The sequence below is a fragment of the Acanthopagrus latus genome, chromosome 11 (assembly GCF_904848185.1).
Source record: "Acanthopagrus latus isolate v.2019 chromosome 11, fAcaLat1.1, whole genome shotgun sequence".
NCBI classification, from domain to species: domain Eukaryota; kingdom Metazoa; phylum Chordata; class Actinopteri; order Spariformes; family Sparidae; genus Acanthopagrus; species Acanthopagrus latus.
Genome location: NC_051049.1, coordinates 555,341 through 574,462, shown reverse-complemented (window position 1 = coordinate 574,462; position 19,122 = coordinate 555,341). Strand labels below are relative to the sequence as shown.

At 47.4% G+C, this 19,122-nt stretch overlaps 2 protein-coding genes across 2 annotated transcripts; one reads left to right on the top strand and one right to left on the bottom strand.

Annotated features, from left to right (window-relative positions):
• Window positions 1-2,568: 2,568 nt before the first annotated feature.
• LOC119028302 (growth arrest and DNA damage-inducible protein GADD45 beta-like) lies at window positions 2,569-4,167 on the bottom strand. The gene is made up of 4 exons (XM_037114132.1): window positions 3,913-4,167; window positions 3,629-3,730; window positions 3,302-3,524; window positions 2,569-3,151 (listed from the first exon to the last, which is right to left on the bottom strand). Exons 1-4 carry the CDS (start codon window positions 3,954-3,956, stop codon window positions 3,038-3,040), a joined length of 483 nt encoding a protein of 160 aa, XP_036970027.1. The 5' UTR covers window positions 3,957-4,167; the 3' UTR covers window positions 2,569-3,037.
• A 908-nt stretch (window positions 4,168-5,075) lies between these two features.
• Window positions 5,076-15,204, top strand: zbtb37 (zinc finger and BTB domain containing 37). Its single transcript, XM_037114130.1, has 5 exons — window positions 5,076-5,269; window positions 8,804-9,292; window positions 11,806-12,741; window positions 12,830-12,929; window positions 13,400-15,204. The coding sequence occupies exons 3-5, from the start codon at window positions 11,825-11,827 to the stop codon at window positions 13,922-13,924; spliced, it is 1,542 nt and encodes a 513-aa protein (XP_036970025.1). The 5' UTR covers window positions 5,076-5,269; window positions 8,804-9,292; window positions 11,806-11,824; the 3' UTR covers window positions 13,925-15,204.
• The last annotated feature ends 3,918 nt before the right edge of the window (window positions 15,205-19,122 follow it).

Here is a 19,122-nt window from a genome sequence, read left to right as displayed (position 1 = left end):
TTAGCTTTAGTCCTGTCTCAAAGTTCAAACACACAATGCGTCAGTTCTGCTGCTGGAGCTCTCTGAGTCAGAACCAAGCAAAAGAAGCAGAGCCGGACCTGCTGAAGGAATAAAGACCAGGAGTCACATCAGAACAAGTGGGCTTATCTTCACTCCTGTTTATCACCCTGACTGTGACCCGTTACAGCGACAGGAGACCAATCGAAACGCAGCGTGACCTCGAGGACTCGAGGCAACGACATGAAGAACGAAGGTCTGTCGGAACAATCCTCGCCACGCGTCGATCATCGTGGTGATAAAAACAGCATCCAGGGATGTTTTATTTCTTTGTGAAAACCAACGTTGTGTTTGTGAGTCGTCTTCTCATACGTTAGTCACATTCACTGTGGTGAGCAGTGCAGTAAATCAGCTGTGACACGGTTCACCTGAGGTCTGCACACACACATACACACACCAGAAAACCATTGTGTGTGTGTTGATCTGAGCAGGTGTGTACATTCCTTCCATCAGAACAGAGACAGTGCGTCTGTCACATTCAGGTCATGTGACGTCCGTGTTCTGGACCGGCATCACTGAAGTGACGGCGGCTCCGTGTTCAGTCGGGTGTGAGCTGTTTGTCTTCATTCTCTCTGTGCATGTTTATATTGTGTCACCATGACAACCACCTTTTACTGCTAGCCTTAAGGACGTGGAAAGTAGCTCCAATGCTAACAGTGTCCATGAATGCAGTTATTATATATCTGTGTACATGCAGCTCTGTGTGTCTGTCTACAGTCTGAAGCTTTGAACGAGCTGCAGGATCGTACATGAAACTCTTCATCACCTTTTTTACTTTCTTTTGTTTTTCAGAAGGTTCCACTCTCTGAAAAGACAATGTTATGTATTCCTGCAGGTATGAAGACAGTGAAGCTGAGTTGAATAGAAGAACAAATGTTTTGTGCATGAACTTCTGTGGCTAAGCTAGCTGTGCTAACTGAATCTATGGCAACACCGGGTGTGTGATCATTTAACTCTGTCCAGTGAAACTTCACCTCAACACAAAGTGTGAGGAAAGAAAACAGCAGAGCTGCAGACTGACGGCCGACACTTGAACGCGTCTCCGTGTGGGCGAGCGTGTCCACGTTTCTACATTTGAGTCTTTGTGATATTTCTGCTCTGTGTCGGCGTGTCTGAGGAGTCGTGGCCCTGACATGGACGAGCCCGCTGCCAAAGCAAACAAGCCTGTGGCGTCAGCAGCGCGGCGGAGTCCCCGTTACAACAGGATGTGACATCACGGGCAGAGGCCACAGGCTGCAGAGCTTCAGTTTACAGCTCAGCAGGTTTCACACAAACACGCAGCTGGAAGGACTCAGTGTTCTCCCTGTAGAAATATCTAACACCCACGCTGCTCAAAGGGAAACGCCACAGAGCGAGAAGTGACCTTCAAAGGTCAGAAACACCAGAACTACACAGCATGTGAGAGCCTGCACACGCTGACCCGGCTACCAGCTGACAGGAAAGAGAAGCTAATTATAAACTTCTATAGAATTATACAGATTTTGAATTTAAAAACATTTTTGAGAGATGTTTTAGAAAGGCTAAGTATGGGGTTAGCCTAGCTTAGCACAAAGACTGGACACTGTTGCAGGTTCAACTCCCACAGCATGAGGACAGCTCACACACACACACACACACACACACACACACACTGCAGAAGGCACCATGGAAACCGAGGTGGTGTGAAGATCTCCACCGACACACTCGTCATGTGACCTGCAGTGATCAGTCAGACTCAGCTCAGGTTTGATAGTGGACGGTCCAACATCTTCAACATGACATATGGATGTCGACACGGAGGGTCAACGCTCTGCAGGCCGCTGCAGTGATCCAATCACAACGTCAGAGACAACATCGATCACCAGGTTTGCTTGTGATAACATCTAAATTCAAGCAGATCTGAGGATCAGCTGATGGAAATAGTCACTGATGTAAACTGATGTATTTGACGTCAGGTGAGCTGAAGGACTGAAGAACTCTGCTGCTCTGAAACAACCTGCTACAGTCTGAAGATGTGACGTCACTGAGGCGTCCACACACTGTTGGACCTGCTGCAGACTCGGACTGGACCCATCCATGGTGACGTCAGGTGAAAATGATCAAATCAGGGTGAATTTGATAGAAAAAGACAAATGAACTCTGTGGACACTGCTGTCCTGTGGTTCTGATGGACCAGAGGTCCGACACGTGAACTATAATCTGCTTCACACTTTGTTTCATCTGGTGGATTTTTAGGTGCCTGAAGAGAAGAAAGTATTCAGTGTTCGACCAGGACAGTTCTGTCCACATACTGTTGTCCTCCATCGTTACTGAGCAGAGACATGATTGGCCTCAGTAGTGAGTTAGCCTAGCTTAGCACGACAGACAACAACAGGGCCGTCCACATACTTTTGGCCATATTGTCTATTTTCTCCATTTTCCTTTGAATAGACACACTTGATGTGATGAAAATGATGTGACCCACCAACACACACACGCGCACGCACGCGCACGCACACACGCACCTGTATGAAACACACAGAGAACAAGAACTTCTCCTTCATAATTTATTCATCAACACAATCAATAATCACATATATTACTCTGTCACTTTAAATAATGACGTTAATACGTCACTCATAACGAGAAATAATACAACGTGACGTCACACGTCCCCTCAGTTCCTGTGTGAGCAGACAGGTGAGCACCTGCAGCTCAGGTAGTCCTCTGTCACGTGACACCCATGTGACAGTTCATTACTCTGCGCCCTCTCTGCAGCTCCAGGACCTGAATCCTCTGATGGGAGTCCGGGTCTGAACCCGTCCGGTACCGGTACCGACATCTCACGCGCCTCCGGCAAAATCAGTGCTCATCAGGCAGCAGGAGGTCCGGTTCGATTCGCTTCGGTCCGGTGCCTCTCACAACTCAAACACCATTATTCCTCGTCAGGAGGTTCGGCTGTTTGGACTCTTTCTCACCGCTCCGCAGCGGTCTGATTCGGTTCTGCTGGGCCCGGCTCGGCTCAGCGGTCCTGCAGCTCCAGGCAGGGAACCCACTGGTTCCTGCAGCGGCTCTCCTCACAGAAGCTGCTGATGTTCTGCAGGGCCGGACTCTGCAGCGGCTGGACGGGAGGGTTCTGCAAGACAGGACGGAGAGAACGGTGAGACTCCCGGAAACACGTCATCATGTATTTATTACGTAACGTCACCGAAAGTATCTGATCATTAAACATCTACAGATCCACGTCATCGCCTCTGAGCTTCAGGTTTACATCATGCGGACTTACAGTGACCAGGATGCAGTGCAGGTCCCGCGGCTCGTTGCCGTTGCTGTCGTCGGTTCCGTCCTCCAGCAGCTGGGCCAGCCGCCTCATGCCGGACAGCCGCAGGATGTTGATGTCGTTGTCGCAGCAGAACGCCTGCAGCAGCGTGAAGTGGATCTGCAGCGCGATGTCGTCCTCGTCCTCCTCGTCAGTGGCGAGGACGCACAGAACCACACTGTCCGGGTCTCTGCAGCGGGACACAGGGCGGGTTAATGTCAGCGTCTCCGTCTCATTACGTTCATTCAGAATCAGAGCCGCGGCTCGGTTCGTCACACTGAAACTCGTACTTACACATTCATGAGTTTGGCGGACTCGTACACTCCCACCGTGAGGCCGTCCTGCCGCTGCGCCGCGACCAGCAGCTCCTCCAGAGCCTGACTCACCGTCTCCATCCTGCGGGACACAGAGGCGGTTAGAAGAGACCCAAACCCGCAGAACACACAACAGAACTCTGCGAATACACGCTGAACACACACACGGAGCATGAAGGTCTGAATGATCCGGGTTCACCATCTGATCTATAATCACACTCGTGCAGCCGCGTGCCGGTGCGTCATTACGCATCAGTTACTCACTTTTTTTCGGTGCTGTTGGATCCAACGACCTCCTCCAGCGTCATGTTGAAGTCAGTAAAATAATCCACCAGGTCCAGGATAAGAAGAAAAATCCACAGCGCGGAGAGGCTGCTGTCCCGTTAAAGTCCCGGAATAAAGTCCCAACAGGCGGTAATCCAGATCGGTCTAAAACTCGGTCCAGAGTCCGTTGGCAGGGTCCAGATATTCAGAGTTTAGTCCGGGCTGAGAGTCTGAAGAACAGAAGCTGTGTGCTGCTAAACCTGAATCTCTCCTGCCTTTATACTCGCGCTCCGCAGAGGGCGTCACCCCGCCCGGCCGCTCGGAGCCTGATTGGTCCGCAGCTGTCAATAGATCCCCCGTACTCTGCGCCCATTGGCTGAGCGCGCAGCAGACGCCGGGGACCCACGTGGGGCAGTTTCGGAGAATCCCCCCCTCCTTCCTCCGTTCTCACTCTCAGTTTGTTTGCTGGAGTTTTGTTTTTCTCTGACTGGAGGAATTTCCAGACCTGCTCCTGATCCAGGACCTGCTCCTGATCCAGGACCTGCTCCTGATCCAGGTCCTGCTCCTGATCCAGGACCTGCTCCTGATCCAGGTCCTGCTCCTGATCCAGGTCCTGCTCCTGATCCAGGAAAGTTCACCAACATAGTCCAACACACAGTATCCTCTCACACACAGACAGACACACAAACAACAGCCGGATTCTTAAATCATCATTATTTTGAATGGAATCTGGTGCAAAATAATGTGAGGCGAGCAGGTGATGAGCTCGCGCCCTGCAGCACGATGCGTGCGTGTGTGTGCACGTGCGTGTGCATGTGATTGGATGAGCACGAGGTCAAATTCACGAGACAGATGTGTGTCTGGTGTTGGTCAGTCTGAGGTTCTGCTGCAGAATCTGATCCTGCCGCAGAACTGTGTTAATGATAACAAGACTGTAACTGGATGTACCGTGTCTGACCCGGTCTCTGCTGCAGGACTCATCTCAGAGTGAAACCCGGTCTCAGACGCCCCCCAGCGGCCGGTGCTGACCCTGCAGCAGTGAAACCAGCGGGACATGTCGGAACACGCCGGGACTCGGTGAAACCGGTTCCCTGTACGGGGGCACATGCGGGGGGTCCGGGTGGGTTTCATGGTTCATTGGGGGGTCTGGATACAGTTTCAGGTGTAGGACCTGCCGGACATGTTCTGAGTCTGCGCACTGTGAACGCTCCGGGCTCAGCTCACCTGTGTGGCTGTGGGACAGGTGACCCAAACCCCTGAAACACCTGTGTCATCATCAGACTGAGGGGAAGAGCGCGTGATGTGACGTCAGTGACGTCATTAGTGAGCGCTGAAGCTCCACTTTAAGTTTTTTAAGGTAAATATTCCTGAATATCACCTGACGTCACCTGACGTCACCTGAACGTGTCAGTTTGAATCTGATGACGTTTCAAACACATTTAAGATGTAAATGTTAACTGCAGCGAGGGGAAAGTTCTGGGTCACAGCTGGACCAGAACCTTCTCAGGAGGGAGAGGTTCTGCAGGGTTATTGATCTGCAGCCTGATCAGTGATCAATAGGTCTGACGGGATCAATCAGATTCTGTTTATCTGTTTGTGGGACAGTCAAGGAGTTCTGGTTCTGATTCTGGATGTCATGTGAGGATGTGTTGTTCTCTGGTCCGGTGCTGCCCCCTGCTGGTCTGATCCGGACCATACAGTTCTGAATGACGTCATCACGACGCTCAGAGGAAGCTGTGTAATATCTCCATCAATCTGATCAATCTGATCGATCTGATCTGATCAATCTGATCAATCTGATTAACTCTGGTAATTAAATGTAGTCAACGAGGTTTTTAAGATATAAAATAAACTTTGAATTTGTCTTTGAAGAAAAAAGACCTGAATGCAGTTTGAATGTATTAATGTAATTAATATTTAAATTAATTTAATCAGATGAAAGTTTGTAACAAAAGGTTATTTTTGTGTTCAGTTACTGTTAAAAAGTAATTAGTTACACATGATGTGAGTTGATGATCCTTTAACGACTCTGTGATGCTGAAACACATGAAGGAGTTCAGAGACGTGACAGACGTTGAGGGATTATTGATTATTGAGTATTGATGAGCCATCAGGAGCCGATCAGAGCGCTGATTGAATATAAACTGATCACAATCAATCAGTGATCCATCAGTGTTCACCCGTCATGCTTTTAATGTGAAACAACTGATCACAACTCACTGATGTATTGATCTTCAGCACATTGAGAGTTCAATGATCAGAAAATAATCACATGATAGAAACTCATTAAAATATTCTTCATGTTTTTGTTCAGTCAAAAGATTTTAAATGTTTAAAGACAAAATTAAATGTAATTACAAACAAAATGAAGTTTTAACTGAATATTTTAAATATTAACAAGAATGAAAGTTTAAGACGATGTGACTTATTGATCGTTTGGTCGGAGCACCTCCTGCTGATCGATAATAATTGATTATTAACTCACCATATAAAAAGAGGCGGAGCTTCAAGTGTTCTGACGTGTGAAACTCGTCAGTGTCACTGATGACGTGTTGATGGGGTCATTGATAAGTGATCAGTGGATCAACAGGTATTGATTAGATTGATGTTAACGTGAGACAGTTTAATGATCAGACTCCATCAGGTGTTAACTGTCAATCACAGTGAAGTAATAAAGTACTTCAGGTACTCAGTTACAGTTGATGTGAACCTGATCACTGATCACCGGCTCATTGATCGTCACTCATTTGTTAAGTGAAACTTTATTGAAGCTCTAAAATGAGGAAGTATTGATCATTCCAGTGAACAAATGTTTATTGTTTTATATAAATGAGACTTGTTTGAACTCAATTTAAGATTTTAACTGTTAATGTGACAGTTTGATCATTAATGATGTCAGAGGCTCATTGATGAGTGATTGGAGGATCATTAGTCGGCTTATTGATTAATAAAGAGTCACCTGACAGAAAGTCTTCGACCTTTAGAATGAACAGAAAAACAAGTTAAAACATGTAAAGTCAAATAAAATCCACATGAACATTAAAATGAACTTTAAACGTCCAGAATTAGAGTTAAAGGAGTTAAAGGAGTTAAAGGAACATTGCAGAGACGATAATTCAGTTAAAGACTTTAAACTGAGACGAACTCTGAATATAAAAACACAGTTTCAGGAGTTTTAAGGTTTAAAACAAATTGAAACAGCTACATTAACATTTGATTACATTTGATCTTTTCAGGTAAATAATTAATTTAAGAAAATATCATCAGACATAAAATAAATCAAATAATTACTGTAAAATATTTTTTGAGGATCTTTTCAGGTATATTTAGTTGTAAATAGAAGGATGAAAGTTTAAGGGATTTAAACCTGTGAAGCAAAAGTTTATGTGGCTTTAAAATATCTCAACTAAAAGTTGAAAACTTTTATGTAAACAATTTAACTAAAGAAGATTTCCTCAGACAAAACATTAGATCAAATAATCTCAGTTTAAGTGATCGTGAAGAAACATTTAAATTATGTGATTTAATCAGAGATGTGACTTTAAAGTTACTGTCTGAATGTCCCAAATGAAGTTTGAAGAATATTTCAGGGAAAAAATACATTTTAAAGTGAAACAGTTAAAGTTTTCAGGGATGTAATTCCATCTGATGAGCTTTAAGTACTTCATTTAAAGTTTAAGTGACTTTCAGGATGTAAGAGGAGAAATGTTCAGAGAGCCGCAGCATCAAATCAACATTTAGTTTCTGGATTTTCCTGATTGAGGAATCCACAAACACACTAATTAAACCTTTAAGATACAATACACACACTGTGTGTGTGTTTGTGTGTGTGTGTGTCTCCTGCTGCTCGACACTCGTCTTCAGTCTGCAGTCGTTCCTCTCAGCTTCATTTCCATCTCACACGTCCTTAAATCAGTGTTTTTTCCTCTGGAGTCTGGTGGCTCATCGACGGCCGGTTGAATCCACAGTGAGCTCGCTTATTAAAGGTGTCACTCACAGTAACTAAGTACATTTACTCGAGTACTGTGTGCTGTATCTGAGGCAGGGCCACTCCTGCCTCAGATGCTGCACTGAGGCTGTCCAACAACAATCAGGGTTGAAGGTCTTGGACAAAAAGCCACTAAGGAGTCACCACTGTGGGATATTACACAACTCGATCTACTCACCTTTGACAATTTTAGAGTATTTTCAAATCTGTGTATAGTTTACAAAATGTTAAAAGGCTGGGCTCCCAGCGGTCTGTCTTTGACGGTGCTGCTGGTTCTGTGAGGTCCAGAAGCTTCACAGAACTGCTGTGTATCGCCCGTCGCTCTTCTGCCCTGCAGGAAGTTTATCTGTTGAAGCATCACACAGGAAACTGTCCTGGACTGTGTTAGACTGTTGGGTAGATTAAAGATAATCTAAGAAGTCACTTAAAAATCTCTCAACAATGTACAGTGTTAGTTAATCAGTCAAGGTGTGTGTGTGTGTGTGTGTGTGTGTGTGTGTGTGTTACATTGCTACTTGTTCTTATTTACTGAGTGATGTTTGATGTTTTCATATATGTTGTGTTAGTATTAGTGTGTTTCCTGCAGGAGTAAATTAAACTGTGTTGATGCATTAACTGTTATATTTAACAAATAACACTGAAATTGAATTGAAGTGTTGGGTCAGAACTTAAAGAGCGGATCAGAACACATGTTCTGGCACTTTATACTTTATTTGACACTCGTTACTTGATCACATTTATCTGGTGACTTTAGTGACTTCACAGATTACATGTAACACGCGGATCAGATACTTTAAATCTTTTACTCGATTACTTCTTTGATAGTGTGTGTGCGTGTGCGTGTGTGTGTGTGAACTCCACTTTGCTAAACTCAAAGTGCCGTGATGACCCCTGTCGTCACAGATGCATGCCGGGTAGTGGAGTCTTCGTCGCGGGCGTTGGGCCTGCTCTCCTTCAGGCCCTGCACTACATTTCCCAGCGTGCCCCGCGCGTTTCTTCCTTCCCTCCTTCCTTCCTGCAGCCTCGGCCCTTCTGCCGTGAAAAAGGAAGATGAGAAGCAGCAGCAGCGGTCCACCGACACCGAACCGAGCCTGAACCGAGTCTGACTTCCAGCGGAATGGCGGCAGAGCGGCTGCTGACGGACCGGAGGCCGAGCTCAGCTGCTGTTCAGCGGCCTTGAAACCGCCACGACCGCCGCTGGAGCAGCGGAGCCTGGAGGAGCGGCGGGTGGAGCTGCAGCCTGCCGGGCCGAGCCGTGCCGAACCGAGCCGAGCCGAGCTGAGCCGCCGTCATCTCCCGCCCTGCTAACGATGCTCATCTAGCTTCAGGACCGAAGCTTCGACTGCACCGAACCCCGAAACCAGACCAGATCTCCCCCTGCCCCCCCTTCAGGTGAGAGCCCGGCAGCACACCTGGAGGTTTACCTGTTCCCTTGAGACAGACCCGCACCTGGCTCTGGATCTGTGCGGTCTGGATCTGGGTCCAGCTGTCAGACTGGAGCAGGTGTGACTGTTTCTGTCAGAGTCTGTGATGTTGGTTCAGTTCTCCTCAGTCTGATCCAGGTCCAGGTGCCTGTGTCGCATGACCCACAGGTGAGTTCAGGGTCTGGGTCAGAGCCTGAACAGGTAACGAGACACAGACTCAGGTCCAACGCTGGTTCTGATCCGGTTCAGAACAGGTGCTTCAGAGTTCTGCTCATGTTCTAAACTCGTCAGTTTAAAGGAACATTTCACCTCGAACTTTAAACCCAGTCCTGATGATGAGTCCGGTGTCGAGTCCACAGAATAGTTCTGGAGCTTTACAGTGAAACATTCTGCTGAACAACTGAACTTGATTTAAAACATCAGACGGATCCGACTGCTCGTCTGTTCTGATCCAAACCCTGAAAGTGACGAATCATAATTAAATAATTCACATTCTCCAGGTACCTCCAGGTGCCTCCAGGTACCTCCAGGTGCCTCCAGGTGCCTCCAGGTACCTCCAGGTACCTCCAGGTGCCTCCAGGTACCTCCAGGTGCCTCCAGACGATATGATGCTGTCACCATGTTTTGCCCATGGTAACAATAGTATCCTGATACAGTGATTCTGCGATGATCGATGTATCATCCACGATACATCATGATATCTGTGTCACTGAAGAAATTCAGAGTTTATTTACTGCACTGAATCAATTTCACAGAATTTTACAAAACGTTGTCATCAGTGTCACATGAGTGACAGCCAAGTAAAACAAAGAGTTTCCTGCTCAGTGTCTCTTCTGAACACACTGACCGCAGCTGCTCCAGTGTCCTTGTGTTACGTAGAAGTCTTTAAGGGAAGAATGATAAGAAATAAAGAAAAAATAAGAAAATATTTTCTGTCTGTGCAAAAAACAATATGAAGGCAGAAAATCAGTGCTATCAACGTCTTCTCTGTACACACAGACTCATATCAGTGCTGCTTAACAAGCACAATCACATTGTTTTATGAAAACTGTCAAACATCACTGCATATGAAAAATAAACAAGTGATCATTTATTCACAACATTATTACAATCTAATCTAGATGATGTACAAACAAAACAGATACACACAGATTTTAATACACAAACGTTATGTTATCAGCAGCAGTATAACGTTAGATTAGACTGAATGACCCAGGAGACGTCTCTCAGGAGATGACAGGGCTGCACAGATCGCAGCATCTCATACGTGCTGTTCCACCGCGCAGCAGCATCTGTGATGAGCTTGTGATGTGGAAAACCCAGCATCCTTTAGTTTCTCTTCAGTGTATCGGCGGCTGCGGTGCTTCTGTGGAAGAACGTGGAAATCCTCCCGACCCTCGCAGTGACCCAACAGTCATATTAGATGCTTAGTCGGTGACAAATGCTGGGTCTTTCCCAATAAGCTTCCACTGCAGCGCAGCCTTCTGTATGACTTCCACGCATCGCGCGTAAGATTGAAGTGTATTTTCCACTTTTGCTTTCATCTCTGCATACAACGGGTTAGGGAAGTATTTTCGACAGGGTATGTCATAACTTGGTTCCAGCGTATGTAGCATTCGGCAGAAACCATTTTCGACTACACTATATGGTCTAAGATCTTTATAAACGAAGCAAGCACCAGACGTGGTAATACTCGCAGCCCTGGCCGATGCAGAAGGAGGCTTTGCTTTAAATACGGTGTTGATTGTAGGCTGGCTTACAGAAACGTTAGCATCAGTGTCGCTAAACGTCTTCTCCTCCACGGCAACCTCAGGATGATGACGGACCCGGTGGCTTTACATGTTCGCTGTGTTGCACGTGAACTTGACCTTCACAAGACATTTCTTGCAGATTGCGAACTCTTTATCAAGTGTTGTTCTGTTGTCAGCACAGTAAAAGCTGCAGTGGGCCCAAACTTCATATCTGAAATTTGACAGTGCATCTTTCTCACTGCTGTTTGCTGATCCTCCGCCTTGCACCATTTTCTTCTTCTCCTTCTTCTTTTTATTTCCTATCTAAACTTACTCTACCGCAGCACCCATTCTTATTCATGCGGAGCGCCATCATGTAGAGGCTTGAAGTAGTGACTCTGTAAATTAAAATCGTAGCAGGTTTTTGTGACAGAATCTGTTTAGAACGGCTGTATGTTTATTATTTAGATATTGATAACGTGCCGCAAGACAAAATATTGCAATATATCATCGTGTCAATATTTTGGTACACCCCTGATTAAAACTGAACGTTACCTGATTTATTTTACGTTGTAACTTTATTTATTCTTGTCTATGTTTTTTTCTTTGCATTTACCAGATAAAACATAAATAAACAAACAAATCAATTATTGGAACATTTACTTACTTACTTACTTATTTTTATTTATTTATGTAAATTCCACTATTATTCTAATCTGGTTCTGATCTGGCTCTGGTCCTGGTTCCCCAGTGTCCCTGCAGGCTGCAGCATGGAGCGCTCCGGCAGCATCCAGCTGGACATCCCTGACTTCAGTAACTCGGTTCTGTCCCACCTGAACCAGCTGCGTGTTCAGGGCCGGCTCTGCGACATTGTGGTCAACGTGCAGGGCCAAAGCTTCCGGGCCCACAAGGTGGTCCTCGCCGCCAGCTCGCCGTACTTCCGGGACCACATGTCTCTGAGCCAGATGAGCACCGTGTCTCTGACGGTGATCCGCAACCCGACCGTGTTCGAGCAGCTGCTGTCCTTCTGCTACACGGGTCGGCTCTGCCTGCAGCTCGCCGACATCATTAGCTACCTGACGGCCGCCAGCTTCCTGCAGATGCAGCACATCATCGACCGCTGCACGCAGATTCTGGAGGGGATCCACCTGAAGATCAGCCTGGCCGACATGGACGAGGAGCCCTCGGAGGAGGCGCGGGGCCCCAGAACCAACCGGACCCTGGAGGCCGTGGTGCGGGGAAGCGGTCATGGCAGCCTACGGCTCCTCGGCGCCCGGGGAGGTGCTGAAGTGTGCGAGGCCGTCAGCCCCGCCGAGGAGCCGCTCAGCCCGCTGCCAACAGTGGAGCACAGCGGGCTGGAGGGGTCCGGAACCTCCGCCAGCAGGGCAGGCAAAGAACCGATCCTTCGCATCAACCGGGCCGGCCAGTGGTACGTAGAGACGAGCAGCGAGCCGGAGCGTACAGGCAGCGCTGAGGAGGGCAGCGGCATGGACCGGGTCAGGATCAAGACAGAGAGGATGGAGGAGTGGATCGGAGCAGGAGAGCACCACGAGGAGGGGGGGCCGGTGGAGGAGGGCGCCACCGTGATGATCGACACGTCAGGACGCAGCACGCTGGTGACGGGCCCAGTGGGACCGCTGGGGGGCCGCAGTGCCCAGCCGTCATCCAGCTTCAGTGAAACAGACAGGTGAGTGAGTGAGACCGACAGGTGAGTGAGTGAGACGCCACGCTGCAGAGCCATGACTGAACCGCCGTGTGTATGTGTGTGTGTTCAGGTTCAGTCCTACCGGCAGCGTCGTCGTCTTGGCCGAGCGGCAGCGAGCAAAGAGCGAGTCTCCCAGCCGGGCGGACGAGCTGCGACAGCCGAGCTCACAGGTGAGACAGCAGCATCAGACAGGTGGAGGCAGGATGGTGCGTCCGCTCAGGTGAAGTTTGCAGACTGGGGTTCAGATTCATTAACAAGCTGAGGATCTGCCCTCGGTCCTCCTCCTGTCCATCAGTCACACCCGTTCTACAGGTGTTTCCTCCTAAACACACGACTGTGATCAGAACTCGTTCAGTTCAGTCAGATTCTGATGATGTCACGGGTGGAGAGAAACCATTTGTAACTTCCTGAGGTCGTTAAAGACGTCTGACGTGATGTTATAAATAAGTAAAGTTCTGAGCGTCATCAGTGGACTCCAGGAGAACCTAATGGACGTGTTTCTGTTAGAACTCACCAGTGAGAATAAAACACTGACTGGGCCAACACCAAACCTTCACAGCCATCTGGAACCTGATGAAGTGTGTACCTGAGCCATCCAGAGATGTTCTGTTCTGTATTAACGTTTGGTTCTGCCCCTCAGGGGGAGGAGCACGCAGCGTTCGACATGGGTGGCTACGAGGACTACCTGAGGGAGCAGGTGGGAGACCGCTGGTTCCGCTACAACCCTCGACTCACCTGCATCTACTGCTGCAAGTCCTTCAACCAGAAGGGCAGCCTGGACCGCCACATGCGTCTGCACATGGGCATCACACCGTTCGTCTGCCGCATCTGTGGGAAGAAATACACCCGCAAGGACCAGCTGGAGTACCACATCCGCAAGCACACCGGCAACAAGCCCTTCCACTGCCACGTCTGTGGCAAGAGCTTCCCCTTCCAGGCCATCCTCAACCAGCACTTCCGCAAAAACCACCCGGGCTGCGCCCCCCAGGAGGCCCACAGCGCCTCCCCCGAGACCACCACCGCCTCCGTCACGTCCAGGGGAGGGCCGAGCGACGAGGCCTCCCCCAGCCAGGAGGAGCCGGAGGGCGGCGGCGGGAGCAGCAGCGGCGGAGGCCAGTACAGCGAGGGTCCTCAGGCCTCAGTCTCCACCACGGGGCCCGACTGACCCCCGGGGGCGGCAGGCGGGTCAGGTGGAGGTTGGGTGGGGGTTGACACACGCAGAGGGACGTCTGATCCTGCTGCACCTGAAGCCAACAGGAAGCAGAAGTCACTAAAGTCAAAGCCGCAACAGAACCGACGCCTCAGAGTCTGAACTGAGATTTTTTCCGCTTTAAACCGCATCTACCTTCACAACCGAACAGAACCGATTAAGCTAAATGAAGAATCGCCACACAGTCCAACACCTCACGCACCACGATGCCGTGGTCTCGTCTGCCTCTGTCAGTTTATGTTACAGATTTCTACTTTTATATTTACAGGTGTTACAGGTTCACAATGCAGCATCACAACAGCCAAACAACTCCGTGCCAGTCGACAGTTCACATCTGCCTCGAGACAATCTGGAGCCGCTCGCCCGGCGCCGTGGCGGCATCATAGATTTAGTTTGACAGGGTTTGGGTCATTAAGGTTCAATGAGAAAAATATGACTGTTAAAGGTCCAGTGTGATCAGAGTTCATCGCTTCCTGTTCTGACCTCTTGGTCCTGGTCCAAAAAGTTTACTGTAAAACAAGTAGAGCACACAGAAACCTTCAGACTGACGCGATTAACGATTCGCTTCGTTACTGAAAACTTCACAAGTTAACGTCTTAAACGACTTTTCAGCCGAGTCATCGACTCGTCACACGAACAGACGAGTTTAAATGTAAACATTTATTAATCAGAAGTGACCCGACATGTTGTACCGGACAGCACCGGTCAGATGTATCTGTGATGATGTCAAACATCCACACGATGTGAAATAAATTCAGCCGAAGAGTTTAAAGTTCAGTTTGTCGAAGCTGCTGAACAGAAGCTAACGAGCCAGACCTCCGTGATCACTGACGTACTGATACTTGTTGATTAGAGAGTTCTGAGTGGAGAAACTGATGTTTTCCATCTGGAGTTAATGAACAACGATGTTTTTATTGTATTTTTGATCATTAATATTCAAACATAAGGTCCACTTTCTCTGCCACAGAACCTGCTCAGGTGTCATCGTGTGACCTGAGTCCAGACTTCAGTTGGGTCACAGCAGGTGGTCGTACGCGAGGGGACGGTACCGCCCGTCTCCTGATGGCGGGCGGTCCATCTGAAAGCTCGGCTGACTGAATGGACGTGAAAGTGAATGAGCTGTGATCACACTGGATTAGTTAATCTGGCTGTAAAACGAGTGTAAATTCTGCAGATTAGCCTCGTCGAACTCCGTTTTGAGGATCCGGTAGATTAGAAAAGGACGTCTGACACCTGTTGACTGAACAGACTCACAGCAGGAGGCCGAGTCGGCGTCCAGCCTCAGATAAGCTACACAGCTCAGTTACCTCTCATCACTACGCAATACAGCTGCTGCACCGCACAGCACAGCACCACCGGGGGGTTCTGATCCACTCGCAGACCCGTCAGTCTTCTCAGATATTTTTATAACAAGCATGTGTTTCTTTTTTTGTTTTACTTGGACACTTTTTGCTCTGACAATGTGTTGGACGACCGAGGCTTCGTGTTGGACGAGGAGACAGAGTCTCGACCCGATCAGTCGGCGCTGTTTCAGTTAATGACGCATTAAAGCTGCTTCGCCTCGAAACGACAGAAACAGAAGCTGCAGCTGGTTTCAACCAATCAGAGGACGAGCAGGGCGGGACTTACACATTAGCTCACAAGCTAACCGATTTCTTAAATGACTGTTTCTGTACGAATTCTGTTTTTAAAAAAAAAAGTCCGATTTTTATCCGTTCACACTTTGATTATTATTACTAGTCGGTGGGAGAGCTAACGTTTGTTAGCCTTGAAGCTAGCTTAAATATAATTTTAAGAAATCATGATTAGCTTGTAAGCTACAAGATTTTTACTAATTTATTGTCAAAATCAGATTCAACTGATTTTTATCCGCTATTAACCAAAATTTACTAAATTAATATCAGTATTCCTAATCAATTCAAAAGTTATCTGATTTGTTTACTCATTATAGCTGCTCTACTAGCTCATGTGTATGAGCTAACTTTAGCATGCTAATGTCTTCTATTTCATTTTCAGATTCATCTGTGTTTCCAGAGATAGATTCAGGATGTGTGTAGCCTAGCTTAGCACAAACACTGGAAACGGATGGAAACTGCTAGCCTAGCGCTACCAAAAGCGAGCATTGACTCCAGAGTATTTTCTCCATGTGTAGAGTTACACGTGTGCAGTAGAACTAATACGTCATTACAGCAGCAGCTTCTGATCGGGTCAACATTGATCGGGTAGGGACAGGAGGAGAAGCCAAACCCTGTCGGACCAGATGGATGTAGTAGCCGGGCCTTGGAGCTGAGGTCAGAGGTCACCTGCTGGAGGGCGGGAGCAGGTCGGACCACCTGGCAACCAAAGGAAAGACGACGAGGCCGCGTCGGCCCGCCGAAACGGCAAAACAACTTCAGCACTTATCAGAGAGACATGGGATCAAAACCAGAACTTTTTATAAAGACAGAACAATATAGAATCTACACATATTATCAGACAAACATATTTAAACTACTAAGATGTTTCTTTTTTGCATATGAATAATGTAAGTAAGCTAGGAGTTCCTTCAGAGGCGTGTGGTCGGCAGGTAGCACACGGATCGGCTGTTACTGTTTTTCTACGGAGCTGTGAATCACATTCTCAGTGGACGGTCAGTTTTTTTATGCAAGTGCAGCCAGCGGTTCTGTCCTCACTCCGGCTGGCTGGACTCACTTTCTCCTCCCAGATCCGGCCGCCGCCGCTGCGTTCACTCTTCAGGCTAACCAGGAACTATCAGGTATACAGACTTTCTTTAATCAGTGAATCCAACGTTTACGTTTCCCTACGTAGCAGAACGCTAACGGCTAAACCTCAGTGCGAGCTACACACCGCGGGCAGAAGCTCGTGTCTGTGAGTCGCTGCAGAGGGCAACAGATACACAGCCGGGCCGGGCAACATGGACCAGCATCAGTAACCAGGGCAACCGCAAGACCTCCAGCTTCTGATTGGCTGGCAGGAGTTCATATCAACCGATATATCATCGACCAATCATCTGATCGTCACCTCGTCTGTTAACTTTATGAAAACACACACACAGTATTTTCATATTTTTGTTGTATTTAATCAGAACCGGTCCAGTTGGTCAGCAGTACACAGGTCTTGTCATTGTTTTACTTGTTAGTCTGTCACTTCGTCTGCAGAGTAACGAGTCTGAAGCTTCTTATAACGATGAAACATTCAACATGACGTCCAGAAATATTGACAATATTAAACACAGATTATCTGTAATCGCTCTGTGTGAATGCTTCAGCTGCTCCTGGATCAGTCAGGACTGGGTCAGGACCGTGTTATCACATACTGACAGGGTGAAATGTCTCCATGTTGCCGAGCTCCGACAGAAACACCCCCTCGTCCTGCAGAATCAGAACCGACTCAGCGCCACAAAGAGACAAAAACATTTGTTCATCAAAAATCTGATTTTTTTGGGCTGCTGATCAAATTATGCAAGAAACTGAACCAGAAATCTGAGTGTGGCAGTTATTCTACAAATCTAACATGAAAAAAACAAACCGGTCTGAACCGGTCCAGACTGGGTCGCTATATAGGTTTTCTCCTCTCGGCACTGAGGTGAAGTGTCTCTGTGTCTTCAATCAACAGCACATCATTACAAGCCAGTTACAGTCAAGAAAGCTGGTCCAGTCCGGTCAGGTCCGGTCCGGTCCGGTTCAGTCCTGCTCGAGGAATCTGTAAACCAAGGAAAAGTCTGATCTGAGCTGACGGCACTGAACTGTCATCTTTCTTCTGTTTGGAAATTCAAAATACAGAATTATTGATTTAAGGGTTAGGGTTAATTAAATCTGTGATCATTAAAGCAACGTGCCGCAGGTGCCGCAGGCGCAGCAGGCGCAGCAGGCGCCGCAGGCGCAGCAGGCGCAGCAGGCGCCGCAGGCGCAGCAGGCGCAGCAGGCGCAGCAGGCGCAGCAGGTGCAGCAGGTGCAGCTTGTTGACGTGTATAATGACGTGAAGTGAAGCTTGAAATAAAATACAGAGTTTAGAAGCAGAATGTAAAATACATTTTTGATTGTTCGCTCAAAGTTAAATTGAGTTTTGGACGGGTCAGTTTGGGTCAGTACCTCGGCTCAGAGTCAGACTTTTCCTCTTCAATGGTTCTTCAGTTTCATCTTCAGTCAAACTGTGAAAACAGCTCAACCTCATCTTCATCTTCATCATCTTCATCATCGTCACCCTCTGGTCTTCACTCGGGTCACTCGTGGTTCCGGCTCGTCTCTCATCCTCTCAGTTGTCTTGACAAACACCAAATGCTGGTTTCGTGTCTTCAGCCTGAAACTTGTCTTTGTGTTAAACTTTTTACAGTGTGAATGTTTGAAGATCATTAACTGATCACAACACGCCTGATAATCAATCAATCCTTCAGATATATTCACCCAATGAGATTAATCTTTACTGTTGATCCTCAAAGTATATCCTAATATATCGAACTGAGTCAAAGAGAAAAGTTTAGTAAATTAACTTTTAATACTGTACTTAGTTTTTTTTAAAGAGGAGGTACTTAATGAGTTCTGTAGTAGAAGAACCAGAACCAGAACCAGAACGGGTTCACGTGAAGAACCTTTATGTTGCATGTCTCTGTTGGGGTGTGTGGGGGGAGGGGCAGGGGAGGGGGGTGAGGCCAAAGGTTGATTATTAGTTGAATAATGTGAAGAAGCTTCTCACCATGACCACTAGATCACTCACAGGAGCATCTCCAGACCAATAAAGCACTTTAAGTGTCCGACACCACGCCTCGCCTCTTTCTTCACTCACAGGTATTACCCACAATGCAGCACCTGCACAACCTTACCTTATCTTGAAGGTCTAAAAAGTGATGTTGGTTAATAAGATAACCAGCCTCACAAATAGTCAAACAATGACGCCTTGAGATGAGGCAGTCAGACATGATGGAGAAATGATTGATGTAGCTGCGAACAGTTAAAACACAGTTAAAATGGCTAAAGGCTAAAAAGGGTTGTAAATTATTGAAAAAGTAGTAGATAAAAGGATTAAATGATGGATTAACACTTGATACAGTTAACTAAAAGCTAATAAGAGTTTGAAATAGTTTGCTAAAGACAGAAAACAGCTGATGACAAACCTGAAGCACCAGGTGGATTCTAGCTGCCCAGCAAGGTAGGCTA